This window comes from Bubalus bubalis, chromosome 10 (assembly GCF_019923935.1).
Source record: "Bubalus bubalis isolate 160015118507 breed Murrah chromosome 10, NDDB_SH_1, whole genome shotgun sequence".
NCBI classification, from domain to species: Eukaryota; Metazoa; Chordata; class Mammalia; order Artiodactyla; family Bovidae; genus Bubalus; species Bubalus bubalis.
In genome coordinates, this window is record NC_059166.1 from 20,044,259 (window position 1) to 20,061,390 (window position 17,132).

The window sequence follows — 17,132 nt, forward strand, 5'->3', positions numbered from 1 at the left end:
AGATTTGTTGATTTTTGCTATGGTCTCTCTCTTTTTTCTTTTGCATTTATTTCTGTCCTAATTTTTAAGATTTCTTTCCTTCTACTAACCCTGGGGTTCTTCATTTCTTCCTTTTCTAGTTGCTTTAGGTGTAGAGTTCGGTTATTTATTTGACTTTTTTCTTGTTTCTTGAGGTAAGCCTGTATTGCTATGAACCTTCTCCTTAGCACTGCTTTTACAGTGTCCCATAGGTTTTGGATTGTTGTGTTTTTATTTTCATTCATTTCTATGCACATTTTGATTTCTTTTTTTTATTTCTTCTCTGATTTGTTGGTTATTCAGAGGCATGTTGTTTAGCCTCCATATGTTGGGATTTTTAATAGTTTTTCTCCTGTAATTGACATCTAATCTTACTGTGTTGTGGTCAGAAAAGATGCTTGGAATGATTTTAATTTTTTTGAATTTACCAAGGCTAGATTTATGGCCCAAGATGTGATTTATCCTGGAGAAGGTTCCATGTGCACCTGAGAAAAAGGTGAAATTCATTGTTTTGGGGCTATAGATATCAATTAGGTCTAACTGGTCCATTTTGTCATTTAAAGTTTCTGTTTCCTTGTTAGTTTTCTGTTTAGTTGATCTATCCATAGGTGTGAGTAGGGTATTAAAGTCTCCCACTATTACTGTTATTGTTAATTTCCCCTTTCATATTTGTTAGCATTTGCCTTACATATTGTGGTGCTCCTATGTTTGGTGCATATATATTTATAATTGTTATATCTTCTTCTTGGGTTGATCCTTTGATCATTATGTAGTGTCCTTCTTTGTCTCTTCACAGTCTTTATTTTAAAATCTATTTTATCTGATATGAGTATTGCTACTCCTGCTTTCTTTTGATCTCCATTTGCGTGAAATATCTTTTTCCAGCTCTTCCCTTTCAGTCTTTATGTGTCTCTTGTTTTGAGGTGGGTCTCTTGTAGAAAGCATATATAGGGGTCTTGTTTTTGTATCCATTCAGCCAGTCTTTGTCTTTTGGTTGGGGCATTCAACTCATTTACATTTAAGGTAATTATTGATAAGTATGTTCCCATTGCCATTTATTGTTTTGAGTTTGAGTTTATACACCCTTTCTGTGTTTCCTGTCTAGAGAAGATCCTTTAGCATTTGTTGAAGTGCTGGTTTGGTGGTGCTGAATTCTCTGAGCTTTTGCTTGTCTGTAAAGCTTTTGATTTCTCCTTCATATTTGAATGAGATCCTTGCTGGGTATAGTAATCTGGGTTGTAGGTTTTTCTCTTTCATCATTTTAAGTATGTCCTGCCATTCCCTTCTGGGATGGTGTTTCTGTTGCAAGATCAGCTGTTATCCTTACGGGAATTCCCTTGTGTGTTATTTGTTGTTTTTCCCTTGCTGCTTTTAATATTTGTTCTTTGTGTTTGATCTTTGTTAATTTGATTAATATGTGTCTTGGAGTGTTTTGCCTTGGGTTTATTCTGTTTGGGACTCTCTGGGTTTCTTGGACTTGGGTGACTATTTTCTTCTCCATTTTAGGGAAGTTTTCAACTATTATCTCCTCAAGTATTTTCTCATGGCCTTTCTTTTTGTCTTCTTCTCCTGGGACTCCTATGATTTGAATGTTGGGGCATTTAACATTGTCCCAGAGGTCCCTGAGGTTTTCCTCATTTCTTTTAATTCTTTTTTCTTTTTTCCTCTCTGCTTCATTTATTTTTACCATTCTATCTTCTATCTCACTTATCCCATCTTTTGCCTCCATTATTCTATTGTTGGTTCCCTCCAGTGTGTTTTTGATCTCATTTATTACATTAGTCATTATTGATTGACTCTTTTTTATTTCTTCTAGATCCTTGTTAAACATTTCTTGCATCTTCTCAATCCTTATCTCCAGGCTATTTATCTGTAACTCCATTTTGTTTTCAAGATTTTGGATCATTCTCACTATTATTATTCTGAATTCTTTTTCAGGTAGATTCCCTATCTCCTCCTCTTTTGTTTGGTTTAGTGGGCATTTATTATGTTCTTTTACCTGCTGAATATTTCTCTGCCTTTTCATCTTGTTTAGATTGCTGTGTTTTGGGTGGCCTTTCTGTATTCTGCCAGTTTGTGGTTCCTCCTTATTGTGGAGGTTCCTCCTTGTGGGTGGGGTTGGACAAGTGGCTTGTCAAGGTTTCCTGGTTGGGGAAGTTTGTGTCAGTGTTCTGGTGGATGGAGCTGGATTTCTTCTCTCTGGAGTGCAATGAAGTGTCCAGTAGTGAGTTTTGAGATGTCTGTGGGTTTGGTGTGACTTTGGGCAGCCTGTATATTGAAGCTTGGGGCTATGTTCCTGCATTGCTGGAGCATTTGTGTGGTTTGTCTTGCTCTGGAACTTGTTGGCTCTTGGGTTGTGCTTGGTTTCAGTGTAGGTATGGAGACTTTTGGATGAGCTCTTATCAATTAATGTTCCCTGGAGTCAGGAGTTCTCTGGTGTTCTCAGGTTTTGAACTTAAGCCTCCTGCCTCTGGTTTTCAGTCTTATTCTTAGAGTAGCCTCAAGACTTCTCTATCTATACTACACAAATTAAAAAATATCTAGGTTAATGATGAAAAGCTTCTCCACAGTGAGGGACACCCAGAAAGGTTCACAGAGTTAGATGGAGAAGAGAAGAGGGAGGAGGGAGATAGAGGTGACCAGGAGGACAAAAGGGGGAATCAAAAGGAGAGAGAGAGATCTAGCCAGTAATCAGTTCCCTAAGTGTTCTCCACAGCCTGGAACACACAAAGAGATTCATAGATTTGGGTAGAGAAGAGAAGGGGGAAGGAGTAGATAGAGGTGGCCTGGGGGAGAAAAAGGAGAGTCAAAAGGGGGACAGAGTAATCAAGACAGTAATCACACTCCTCAGTAAAAATGGGTACTGAAGATTGGGTTCTTAAAGGTACAAAATTGATAACATACCAAAAAGCAAAGGTGAAAAATCTAGAGTAGAGGTGAGACTCTCAAAAATACAATATTAAAAAAAAATCACAAAAATTATAAAAAATATATATGAAGTTTGCCTTAAAAATAGGGTCTTATTTTTTTTTTTTGCAAGGTAATAGTAGGTTATAAAAATGAAAATTAAAGGAATAATAGAGGACTTAAAAATTTTTTTCAATTTAATTTAAAAAATGATAATACTAAAAATATATCTAGGAATTTCTCTGGAGCTGTTGCAGTCAGGGTGGGGTCAGTTCAGTTTCAGATAGTTCCTTGTTCCAGCTTATGCTTCTCAAGATCTATAGGCCCCTCCAACATAGTCGGTGCTAACTACAGGGTTTTAATCTGTTGTACCTGTCACTTCCAAAGCGGTTCCCTCTGTTTATTTTGGCTTCTTCTGTTTGCAGTTCTCTTCAGTGTCTAATTTCCACCCTGACACAAGGAGGTGAAGGTGGTCACTTATTTAGACTCACACGTTCAGTTGTGCTGTGGGGAGGGAGGAACACTGCAAACAAACATCACTGGCGTGTGTGGGGAGTGCTCGCAGTGTCTGGGCCACACTGGGTTTGCCCCCGCTCACGGCGTGTGTGCTTTCCCAGTCTACACTGCTCAGGCTCTGGGTTGCTCTGCATAGGAACTGTCTAAAATGGGCCCTGGGTTGCATGCACTTCCCAGGTCTAAACTGCTCAGGTTCCGGTTCTCGGGTACTCCACACAGGTGCAGACTTGGTTGGCCTGCGTTTTGTGCCCTTCCCAGGTCCGAGCAGCTCAGGCGACCCAGGTGCTTGGTGAGCGCACTCTCCCCAGGTGAGGGGTGCATCTTATCGCCTCCCCTGTCCCAGCCGCTCTGTTTCCTGGGTGCGCAGTGGGCGCGCCGTCTCAGGTGTGCTGTGTGTCTACTGGGGAGCTGATCACTGGCTGCAACCCTCCCAGAGGACGTCAACCGTCCAGAATCCCAGGAAGTCTTGGTTAGCAACTGGGAGCCTGCTTGCAGTTTGGTAGAGGATACCATCTCCGGGGCCGAGATTGCCCCTTTCTGGTTCTGGCTGCCGCCTGCCTGCCTCCCTGCCTCTGGCGGGGGATGGGCTGGTGAGCAGCTGACTAGCTCTCCTCTGGTATTCGCTCAGTCCTTTGTTGTGTAAGCAGCCCGGCAGTGCCTTAGGTTAGGGCTTTTCGCGGGATAGTTCTCTCTCTCTCTCTTGTTTTCCCTCTCTCTGGCTATCCCACAGTTTGGGTTGCTATCTCACCTTATCTCCCTCAGATTGCCCTCAGGGCATTCAGGCCTGGTCCTTACCCTAAGCAATGCAGCCCGCACCTCCCTGTTCAGCCCCTGCTTGCTGGTGGCAGATGCGAGCATCTGGTCTACTTCTCTGCTGAGAGTTGCTATTAAGGCACGTAATCTGTGGGGTTTATATATTTATTTTTCCTCCCGTTTATGTTACCCTCTGAGATTCAAAAACTCCCCACAGACCCGCTGGTGAGAGGGTTTTCTGGTGTTTGGAACCTTCTCCTCTTTTAAGACTCCCTTCCTGGGATGGGTCTCCATCCCTAACTCTTTTGTCTCTCTTTTTATCTTTTGTATTTTGTTCTACCTCCTTTCAAAGACAACGGGCTGCCTTTCTGGGTGCCTGATGTCCTCTGCCAGCATTCAGAAGTTGTTTTGTGGAATTTTCTCAGCGTTCAATGTTCTTTCAATGAATTTGTGGGGGAGAAAGTGGTCTCCCCATTCTATTCCTCCACCATCTTAGGACTGCTCCCCTATGTTTGGCTTTTAGTTGTGTCTGATTCTTAGTCGTGTCCGACTCTTTGCAGCCCCATGGACTGCAGCACTCACTGATAGTCTGTCCATGGGATTTTCTGGGCATGATTACTGGAGTGGGTAGCCAATTCCTACTCCAGGGTGTCTTCCTGATGCAGGGATTGAACCAATGTCTCTTAGTTCACTCGCTCAGTCATATCCGACTCTGCTACCCCACGGACTGCAGCACACCAGGCCACCCTGTCCATCACCAACTCCCAGAGCTTATTCAAACTCATGTCTGTCGAGTCAGTGATGCCATCCACCATCTAATCCTCTGTTGTTCCCTTCTGCTCCTGCCTTCACTCTTTCCCAACATTAAGGTCTTTTCCAATGAGTCAGATCTTAGCATCAGGCAGCCAAAGTATTGGAGCTTCAGCTTCAGCATCAGTCCTTCCAATGGATATTCAAGACTGATTTCCTTTAGGACTGACTTGTTGCATCTCCTTGCAGTCCAAGGGACTCTCAAGAGTCTTCTCCAATACCACAGTTCAAAAGCATCAATTTTTCAGTGCTCAGCTTTCTTTATGGTCTAACTCTCACATTCATACATGACTACTGGAAAAACCATAGCTTTGACTAGACGGACCTTTGTTGGAAAAGTAATGTCTCTGCTTTTTAATATGCTGTCTAGTTTGGTCATAGCTTTTCTTCCAAGGAGTCAGCATCTTTTAATTTCATGGCTGCAGTCCCCGACTGCAGTGATTTTGGAGCCCAAGAAATAAAGTCTCACTGTTTCCTTTGTTTCCCCATCTATCTGCCATGGAGTCATGGGACCAGATGCCATGATCTTAGTTTTCTGAATGTTGAGTTTTAAGCCAACTTTTTCACTCTCCTCTTTCACTTTCATCAAGAGGCTCTTTAGTTCTTCTTCACTTTTTGCCATAAGGGTGGTGTCATCTGAACATCTGAGATTATTGATATTTCTCCCGGCAGTCTTGATTCCAGCTTGTGCTCATTTAGCCTGGCATTTCTCCTGAGGTACTCTATATATAAGTTAAAGAAACAGAGTGACAATATACAGCTTTGGAGTACTCCTTTCCAGAAATGGAACCAGTCTGTTGTTCCATGTTCAGTGCTAACTTCTGCTTCCTCACCTGCATACAGATTTCTCAGGAGGTAGGTCAGGTGGTCTGGTGTTTCCATCTCTTAAAGAATTTCCCACAGCTTGTTGTAATCCACACAGTCAAAGACTTTGGTGTAGTCAACAAAGCAGAAATAGATGTTTTGGGGGGACTCTTTTGCTTTTCTGATGATCCAGTGGATGTTGGCAATTTGATCTCTGGTTCCTCTGCCTTTTCTAAATCTAGCTTGAACATCTGGAAGTTCACAGAGGCCTGGCCTGGAGAATTTTGAGCATTACTTTGCTAGCATGTGAGATGAGTGCAATTGTGTAGCAGTTTGAACATTCTTTGGCATTTCCTTTCTTTGGGATTGGAATGAAACTAACATTTTCCAGTCCTGTGGCTACTGCTAAATTTTCCAGATTTGCTGGCATATTGAGTGCAGCATTTTAACAGCATCATCTTTTAGGATTTGATGATTCCAACTGGAATTCATCACCTCCAATAGTTTTTTTCATAGTGATGCTTCCTAAAGCTCATTTGTCTTCACATTCCAGGATGTCTGGCTCTAGGTGAGTGATCACACCATCGTGGTTATCTGGGTCATTAAGATGTTTTTTTGTATAGTTCTTCTGTGTCTTGCCACCTATTCTTACTATCTTCTGCTTCTGTTAGGTCCATACCATTTCTGTCCTTTTTGTGCCCATCTTTGCATGAAATATTCCCTTGGTATCTCTTATTTTCTTGAAGAGATCTCTCGTCTTTCCCATTCTATTGTTTTCCATTTCTTTGCATTGATCACTGAGTAAGGGTTTCTTATCTCTCCTTACTATTCTTTGGAACTCTGCATTCAAATGGGTATATCTTTCCACTTCTTGCTTTTCACATCTTTTCTTTTCTTAACTATTTGTAAGGCCTCCTCAGACAATCATTTTGCCTTTTTGCATTTCTTTTTCTTTGGGATGGTCTTGATCACCGCCTCCTGTACAATGTCACAAACCTCCATTCCTAGTTCTTCAGGCACTCTATCAGATCTAATCCCTTGAATCTATTTGTCACTTCCACTGTATAATCATAAGGGATTTGATTTAGGTCATACCTGAATGGTTTAGTGGTTTTCCCTACTTTCTTTAATTTAAGCCTGAATTTGGTAATAAGAGCTCATGATCTGAGCCACAGTCAGCTCTGGGTCTTGTTTGTGCTGCCTGTATAGAGCTTCTCCATCTTTGGCTACAGAGAATATAATCAATCTGATTTCAGTATTGACAATCTGGTCACGTGTAGAGTCTGGTCATGTGTAGATGACCTTACTCTTCTCTTCTCTTATGTTGTTTGAAGAGGGTGTTTGCTATGACCAGTGCGTTCTCTTGGCAAAACTCTGTTACATCTCTAGCATAACATGTTTTTATGACTCTTTTATTGGCAGGAGAATTCTTTACTACTAGTGCCATCTTGGAAGCTCTGACACCATCCCCATAGACTTTAAATAATCAATAAAGAACATATGAAATAAGATCATATCTATGAATAGTATCATACACTCTATGTTTTTAAGATGTTAACAAATGTCTGATGAAGTAGAATCTCAAGCTGCCCCATTAGGTATTTCTGGGGCATTCTTTTCCTACCACTCATAGTTCTTAATGAGTCATACAGTAGGCATATTTGATTCCACTCAAATGAGCATATTCTAAGGAGGAGGGCATGGCAACCCACACCAGTATTCTTGTCTGGAGAATCCCCATGGACAGAGGAGCCTGGTGGGCTACTGTCCATGGGATAACAAAATCTGAAACGGCTGACTAAGCACAGTACATATTCAAGTTGACATATGTGAACATTACATAACTATATATATTTATATATTCATATATATATGTATGGTATTTCTATTTATATATACCAAGTTTGATTGTAATTATATTGGTGTCTGTGTGATATATATATTTATATATATCTACAGCATTTGGTTTCTTCAGACTCTAAACTGAAAATATACCATGCATATAGGTTTTTCTGTTTATATTTACCATGTGTGATTGTAATTGTATTGGTGTGTGCATGTGCTACATACATAAATGAATATATAAATATATATATAGTATCTACAATCTTTGGTTACTTCAAAGACTCTGAACTGGATACACCATGCATGTATTGTGTCTGAGAAAAAGCAACAATAATATTTATTTGAATTCAGGAAATTATTTTATATTCTGCTAATAAAATTAGCACTGGGACTTGAAATCAAATACTTTTGAGAATGATAAAGCTTATGCTTAATGCAAATAGATTAGAACTTCAAATATGTAGGCCAGGAACATAAACAAAGGGCTTCCCAGGTGACTCAGTGGTAAAGAATCTGCCTGCCAATGCAGGCCATGTGTGTTTGATCCCTGGGTCAGGAAGATCCCCTGGAGGAGGAAATGTCAATCCACTCCAGTATTCTTGCCTGAGAAATCCCATGGGCAGAGGAGCCTGATGGGCTACGGTCCACGGGGTCAGAAAAGAGTTGGACATGACTTAGTGATTAAACAGCAGCAACAAACATAAATACTTTAAAATAACAAGACTGCTAATTATTATACATATAAAGGCAGACAGTATCACTAAATATTACCTGCTCGGGTTTCTCCATTTTCTATTTTCTTAAGTGAAAGTAAGCAATTTTCACTAAAACATAAAGTATTGAAATATACTAAAGGTGGCACTGTTGCTTCATGTTAACCAGAGGCCAAACTTTTTAAAGTTTTATAATGGTTTCAGGCATTACATTTTATCATGAGTTGTAACAAAGTAAATCGTTGAAAAAAATTAAATTAATGTATTTTATTTCTCATATAAATTAGATATTGAGGTTAAATCAGTTAATGAGGCAACATTTCCATTTAATTTACATATAATTTTAAATTGGGTCACCAACGTACTAATGAAAGAAATGTTTGACCAATTTATATTTGATATATTTATCATTGAAAAGTCAACTAAGTTAATAATTTCAAGACATTGATAACTTAATTACTCAAAAATATATCTCACTCTTAAGGTTCTAGTTTGTAGGCTATGGGTTGTAGATATATTGGCTACCTACAAAAAGCACATTTATAAGCATGAAATTACAGAATAATTATTCTGAATTCAAAAGCTGTGTAACTTTCAAAAAGATTGTCCAACATATTTTTTCAAATAAAAAATTTTCCTAGCTCATTTTAAATACAATTCAATCCTGAATTTCTTTGCTACTTTCAGCAAAGGTGACACAAGGTGTCATTTAATTTTAGCAGCTGATCATTCACACTTAAAATTGTCAAATATGATGTCAAAAAAGAAGACATGTAATTATTCCTAAAGACATTTTCTAGTTGGAACACACAATAATGATAAAACAATTTTTTGAAGTGCTGCTGGGTTCTAGGAACTTTATATATATTTTCTTGGATCTTCATAACAACTCTGAAACAGAGGAGTTATTATATAACACGAAGTTGTTCTTATTTTACAGGTGATAAATAACCCAGTTTCCACTACTCAAATGTACAGTAGCTTAGCAACTTTACTGTATTTCTCTATTTAATGTTACCTTCATTTTAAAAGTTTAATTCACACTATTAATTTGTACCATAACCAAGATCTACATTTTACATTATTCTAGTTCTTAAATTATACTACTGTGTTCAGATACTGAAAATCCACCTGTGCTGGATTTTGAACTTAAGAAACATATACGCTCTACATTACATCCCTGGGGGTTATTTATCTTATAACTGGAAGTTTGTGTCTTTTGACCACATTTACCTATTTTATATATCCCCCAGCCTCCTCTTTGGCAACCACCAATCTGTTCAATGTTTCTATGAGTTCTCTTATTTCAGATTCTGCATATAAGTGAGTTCATATAGCATTTGGCTTGCTCTGTCTGACTTTTTTTCCACTTATCATAATATCCTCAAGATTCATTCAAGTTGTTTCAAAAGGCAGGTTTTCCTTATTTTCATGGCTGAATAATATTCCATTATATATATCTCACTATGTCTTTACCTGTTCATCCATCAATGGGCAATTAGGTTGTTTGCATGTCTTGGCAATTGTAAATAATGTTGCAATGAACATGGAGGTACAGATATCTCTTGATGATAATGATTTCATTTCCTTAGAGCATATACCCAGAAGTGGAATTGCTAGATCTTATGGCAGTACTATTTTTAATTTTTTGAGGAATCTTCATCCTCCATCTCTAGTGGCTGCTCCAATATACATTTCCATTAACAGTGTAATAACGGTTCCGCTTTCTCCATATTCTCTCCAATACCCACTATCTCTTATCTTTTTGGTAATAGCCATTCTAATAAAATATCTCATTGTGGTTTTGAATCACATTTCCCCAATGATTAGCGATCTTGACCATCTTTTCATGTGTCTGTTGGCCATCTGTATGTGTTCCTTAGAAAAATGTTATTCAGATCCTTTGTCCATTTTTTAATTGGATTGTTTCTTTTTTTGATACCGAGTTACATGATTTCTTTGTATATATATGTTTGTATATATGTGTTTTATGTTTATATATATATATGTTTATTAACAATCAGATACCTGGTTTGCAAATATTTTCTCCCATTTCATAAGTTGCTTTTCATTATGTTGATGGTTTCCCTTGACATATTATTGTCAGTTTACACAATCCAGATCTAAGCATCATCCTAGCCCTTTGCACCATCAAGAAGGAATGTCATCTTTTAGGAGTTTTTTTGTGGATGCTAGCAGAATGTTGCTTTTTATGGAGGAGCAGGTATTTCTAATGATGGAAGAAGGTTGGTAGATGCATAATGCAGATACGTAAGGCACAGCAGAGGAGAGACAGGAAGACACAGGACAGAGAAATCTTTTTTATATTTCAACTTATTTAGTCTTGCCATAAGTTGTGAACTTTATTTCACAGTAGTAAGTGCATTTTTAGTTTTGTAAGAAATTGAAACTCTTTCAACTTGACTGTACCATTTTGTATTCCCATCATCAGTGTGTGAAAATTTCTGTTGCTCTGCACTCTGACCAGCTTTTGGTATTGTATTATGCTCTTTGGTAGTGTACAATTTTATTTTTAAAATAATGTACATAGGTTAATTTTATGATTGGGTAATCTTGTTTGATATTTGAAAAGAATATACATTGAAAATATTCATTCCTTTAGATTTAATTATTATACTTCATAAGGGTGGCTCAGTGGTAAAGAATCTGCCTGCAATGCAGGAGATGCAAGTTCTATCCCTGCACCAGGAAGATCACCAGGAACAGGAAATGGCAACCCACCCCACTATTCTTGCCTGGAAAATTCCATAGACTGAGGAGCCTGGCAGGCTGCAGTCCATGGGCTCACAAAGAGTGAGACATGAACATGCATACATGCAATATATGTTTAAGAGTAGAGGCTGTTTCCAATTTTTTTAAAATCTAAAGCATCAATCTGTTTTTTCCTGCTCAGAAATATTGAGAATAGTTTACTTTTTGAAAAAATAAACCTGAATTCTCTTTCAGTGGAAGATTCTTTTTCTCTTAAATATTTTAAAAACATATCTTTAAAGTTATATTTTTTAATAACTTGGACAAAAATAATTTATAATTAGAAAAGTTTAGAGTACCTTTGTTAGATAATCATCAAGTAATTTTTACTAACTGGACAAAAGTTGTTTAAACTTGACTAAACAATCATATATTTTTTGGTTTTCATAACCAAATACTGAAAGTGTTGAAACACATAATCAGTTGATAGAACAGGAAATGCCACTGGATTAGAGCATAAATTGTAAGCAATAATATTTTAGTAATTACATGACAAATTTACTGTTAAATATGTATAGACAATATAAAATGCAGGAATAATATTTGGAGTGACATACCTTTGTTATCATTTTTCTCTAAGTCTTTTAGTGCTTGAACAAACATCTGTTGACTTTCAGTGAGAGGCCAACTGTTATATAACACCAAACACTGTATAATATACTTGTATACCTGGAAAAATGCAATATTTAAGTATAAACAATAAAAAAATAAATATAGTATATGCTTAATCATTTATTATTTTAGGCACATAATAAATGCATTTTTTCTGGATCATACAATAATGATTTAATTAAATACTGTTAAATGTTCTCCAAAATTCTGTAATACCACAGTCTATAATAGCCTCATATCCCCATCAATACTATCATATATTCTAGTATTTATAATTTTTGCATTCATGTTTATAAGTTAAATTTATTTTACTTTTGTTACTCAGTTTTGGCATCTGAATTACATTAATCTCTTAAAAAAGACTGGAAGGTTTGTATTGTTTTTCTATTTTCTAGAATAATTTACTCCTCAAAAGTCTGTTAGATCTATTTTGTAAAGCAGCTAGGCCTATGCTTTTTGGAAAGGTATGACTTTGATTATGACTTGTTTGATTATTCTTATTATTTCATATTTTCTGCTTTTTGTGGAGCAGCTAGTCTCTTCTTCCTCCTACCCCAGGAATTTTACATTTAAAACAATTTTTCTAAGTTTTAAATTAGCTAGTGTGTGTGTGCTTGTGTGTGTGATCAGTTGCTCAGTTGTGTCCAATTCTGTGGCCCAATGGACTGTAGCCTGCCAGGCTCCTCTGTCCATGGAATTTTCTAGTCAAGAATACTGGGGTCAGTTGCCATTTCCTCCTAGAGGACATCTTCCCAACCCAGGGACTGAACCTGTCTCTTGTGTCTTGCATTGGCAGACAGATTCTTTACCACTAGCACCACCTAGGAAGCTCTAGCTAATATAAAGTTGTATATAATACTTAAAAAATTTTTAAACCTGTTGTTTGCATTTATACCTTCATCCTAATTTTTGTTCTATATTCAATTCATTTATATTTTCTTTCTTTTTTCTTAATTGATTGGTCTTACAAAACACAAGCGTTTTTATTAATCTTAAAAACCTTAGAGTTTAATTGTTGTAGATTTTGTTCCCCGTTTCTTAAATTTTTACTCATTTTATCGATATTTTTTCTCCTTATTTTTGAGTTATTATTTTACTTGTTCTCTAACTTTTTTGTTTCAATAGTTTAGTTCATTTGTTTGAATCATTCATATTTTCTGATGAGTTAATTTAAAAAGTCAACGTTCCACTGAATGCTACTTTAGATGTGGTTTACAAATTTTGATTTGTAGTTTTCATTTTTATTGAGCCCTTTGTATTTAATACTTTCTTTTTAAAGGATTTTTAAGCTAAGGAATTATTTAGTATATTTACATGTTTTCACATTTATGTGATTTTAAGCTGATAATTATTAATTTCTATATTATTAAATTATGTTCAAATAACAATTACACAATATAGTTTGGGTTTTTTTGAGGCTTCTTGTGTGTTCTATGAAAAAGTATATTTACTTTTTATGAGGTGAAGTGTTCTATTTAGAAATCTAAAAGATTAAGCTTATACTTAATATTTCAAATCCTAATGATCAAGTGTATTTTGTTTTTCAACTTAATTTACTCTTTTCTGAAAAGTATGTGTTAAAATATTCAAATATTAATTACTAATTGATTTTTCTATGTAATTCTGTGTATGCTCAGTTGCTCAGTTGTGTCCAACTATAGTCATGTCCCATAGACTGTAGCCCACCAGGCTCCTTTGTCCATGGCATTCTCCAGGCAAGAATACTGGAGGCTTGCCATTTCTTTTTCCAGGGGATCTCCCTGACCTGGGGATCAAACTCAAGTATCCTACATTGGCAGGTGGATTCTTTACTGCTGAGCCACCAGAGAGGCCCAATTACTGTCATATTAGGATTTGGTTTTGACATTTTGTTTTTATTTCTTTCAATTAATTTATTTTCTTGATCTCCAATGGATAAATCATATTTTTATTTGCTGCCTTAAATTATATACATTGTTCTTTATTTCTTCAATTTTAGGAAAATAATTGTTATGATTTATGTTGAGCTTTTAGGAGTAGTACAATTGAATAAATCTTCTAAATGTTAATTACCTGCTGTGGTGTGCTAGCATTTTCGTCTATAGTGGGTATATAGCTGGTATCTTCATCCATAATAGGCTGACCAGTGTCCACTATTGCACTTCCAGGCCTTTTATAGGATTTCTGACCTCCTGCAGATTTTTTCTTGATGTATAAATCTTGCTCTTTCTTTAAAGCAGCATGAGCTGAAAGAATTTGCTTGCTGGCTGAATATGAGAAATATTGTTTATGTTAAAATATGTGGAATATATAATCATTGAAAGTGAAAGTGAAGTCGCTCAGTTGTGTCTGACTCTTTGCTACCCGATGGACACCAGGGTCCTCTGTCCATGGGATTTTCCAGGCAGGAGTACTGGAGTGGGTTGCCATTTCCTTCTCCAGGGAACTTCCCGACCCAGGGATCGAACTCAGGTCTCCCACATTGTAGACATAGGCTTTACCGTCTGAGCCACCAGGGAAGGTCGAGTTATAACGTCTACTTAAAAAGCAAGCAGGGAGGACAGAACTGACAGCTTAAGAAAGAAATAACACAAACCGGTTTCCAATGTGGACTGAAAAGACTATATAATAATAATAAAACAAGTCATACTATTTAACACTAAATTATCTAGTTGCAGAGAAAGACCAAAGTTCTAGCTATGATTTTTTTTGTCTTAAAAAAAATTTATATTTATAGAAAATTTTAAGTTTGGTAAATAATTACTACTCAAAATTTTTAGGGATGACATTTCTGGTCAAATAACATGAAGTATATTCACAAAGATTGTATGACAAGCCCCTTCCTAGTCTTCTAATTATATAACATTTTTTATTATTCATAATGGGGCTTCAACATTTAAAAATTAAATATGTAATACCAACTGTAGGACATTGATATTTTAATGAATAACTAATATGAAGATACTTCCATATGAAATATAAATTTTAAAGAGTTAAGGAAGATTACTCCTGAGTAGACTTTCAACATTATTTTCTGAAGAATACTATGTTTACAGAAATATATAATCATTACTGTGTTATTTATTATATCCTTATAAAACACATTCAAAGGGACAGGTCAATTTATTTTTTCATGAGATAAAAAACATCACTGGCTTCTAGGAAATATCCTGGTCTTAAAGAAACACTGTAATGATGTATGACTTGGATAGAACAATGCATTTTCTGAGCAACCACTGATTGCTACAAGAATGTAATTCAACAAATTCTCATTCATGTGCCATTTGAATGACAATAAACTAATACCACATGTTCTGACTACTTCAGTGTTTAATACTATGCACGTGCATGTTATTGTAATTTTTAATGTCTTTATTATTTCATAATTGACAAATCATATAAGTACCATTATATTACTCACATGATTTGTTAATTAAATACAGCTATCAAATGGTATAATCTACATAAGTTCTTAGTCCTAGATGGAGTTCCCATAAAAATAAATTTCTTACATAGAAATTTAATAAACTAGTTGTGAAATCTGTACATTGAGGGCATAAAACATTGTTGAGAGAAATTAAAGATATATGTTCATGAACCAGAAACCTCAGTTTTGCTAAGATGCCAATGCTTCCCAAGTTTAACAAAATTCCAATAAAAATCTAAAGCTATAAACCATATGGTATATCCATACAATGGAATAACACTCAACAATACAAAAGCGAATGGAGCAGCACAACATAGATGTATCTCAAAAACATTATGTCGAGTGTGCTAAAACAGTATTTACATTTTATGGAGTTTTAGAAGATGCAAAACTAGTTTATTGTGATGGGAATGTGAACAGTGCTTGTCTCTTTGGGTGTTGGGAAATTGAATAGAAATAGCCTGAGGGAATTTTTCTGGGTAACAGAAATGTTCCATATCTTGTTAAGAGTGTAGGTCACACTGATAGATAAACTTATCAAAACTCATCAACTTAGATTTATTTTTTTGCTCTGTGTAGATTATACTTCAATAAAAAATTAAAAATGAATCACACAAAGTCCCTATCCTTTCCTTCATTAATTCCTTCAAATGTGTACTTAATCATTCATAACCCACTGTTATGAAAAATATTTGAAACAAATATAAAATAAAGAAAACATTTTCCTTAATATATGATAGTCTACACGTAAATTGATGCTTTTGAACTATGGTGTTGGAGAAGATTCTTGAGAGTCCCTTGGACTGCAAGGAGATCCAACCAGTCCATTCTGAAGGAGATCAGCCCTGGGATTTCTTTGGAGGGAATGATGCTAAAGTTGAAATTCCAGTACTTTGGCCACCTAAAGTGAAGAGTTGACTCATTGGAAAAGGCTCTGATGCTGGGAGGGATTTGGGGCAGGAGGAGAAGGGGACGACAGAGGATGAGATGGCTGGATGGCATCACTGACTCGATGGACGTGAGTCTGGGTGAACTCCGGGAGTTGGTGATGAACAGGGAGGCCTGGTGTGCTGTGATTCATGGGGTCGCAAAGAGTTGGACATGACTGAGTGACTGAGCTGCCTGACTGACACATAAATTAGAAAAAAACAACTAATTCCAATAAAAAAATGGGCAAAGCACTCAAAATTTTTTTCAAAGAAGGAAATATTAAAAGGTGATATATAAAATATATAAAAATATGCTTAAACTGCTCTAATGGTAAGCAAAATATAAATAAATTTTTAGCATTCAAATTGAAATCAGAAATATGAAGACCCAAAAAATATGATAACCCTGTCATTCAGGGGCATGGGTAAAAGAAGATAAATTTATGAAACTCAACGGAGGGTAATTTGACAATATATACCAAAATCACTACTGTCTGTACCCAGTGACTCAACAGTTCTACTTCTAAGCATTTATCTAATACATGCACATTATTTGTTTAGAAAAATGTCTATTCAGATTTCTTTAAAAATTTAAGTACTGTTTATATAAACTAATGATTAGAATGATCACACATCACTATCAGTAGGAGACTGCTTGCATTAATTTTGATAAATCATCAACAATTTTGAACCTTATACAACTATATGAAATAAAATGTTTTACTACTATTCATCCATATTTCTTCCTCAAATCCTCAATTGCTTAGATTTGAAGGAAAGTTATGACCAAACTAGACAGCATATTGAAAAGCAGAGACATTATTTTGCCAACAAAGGTCCGTCTAGTCAAGGCTATGGTTTTTCCAGTGGTTACGTATGGATGTGAGAGTTGGACTGTGAAGAAAGCTGAGCACCAAAGAACTGATGCTTTTAAACTGTGGTGTTGGAGAAGATTCTTGAGAGTCCCTTGGACTGCAAGGAGATCCAACCAGTCCATCCTAAAGGGGATCAGTCCTGAATATTCATTGGAAGGACTGATGCTAAAGC

The 17,132-nt window shown here is 36.2% G+C and overlaps 1 protein-coding gene across 2 annotated transcripts in view; it reads right to left on the reverse strand.

The window, feature by feature from the left end:
* The window catches only part of ADGB (androglobin), a 187,019-nt gene that overhangs the window by 31,303 nt on the left and 138,584 nt on the right, over positions 1-17,132 (reverse strand). For both annotated transcript variants that reach the window (XM_025294426.3, XR_003111870.3), the window contains exons 28-29: positions 13,803-13,996; positions 11,696-11,807 (exon numbers count right to left, since the gene is read on the reverse strand). In XM_025294426.3, coding sequence (XP_025150211.3) covers positions 11,696-11,807; positions 13,803-13,996 — 306 coding nt within the window. The remainder of the gene's footprint in view (positions 1-11,695; positions 11,808-13,802; positions 13,997-17,132) is intronic.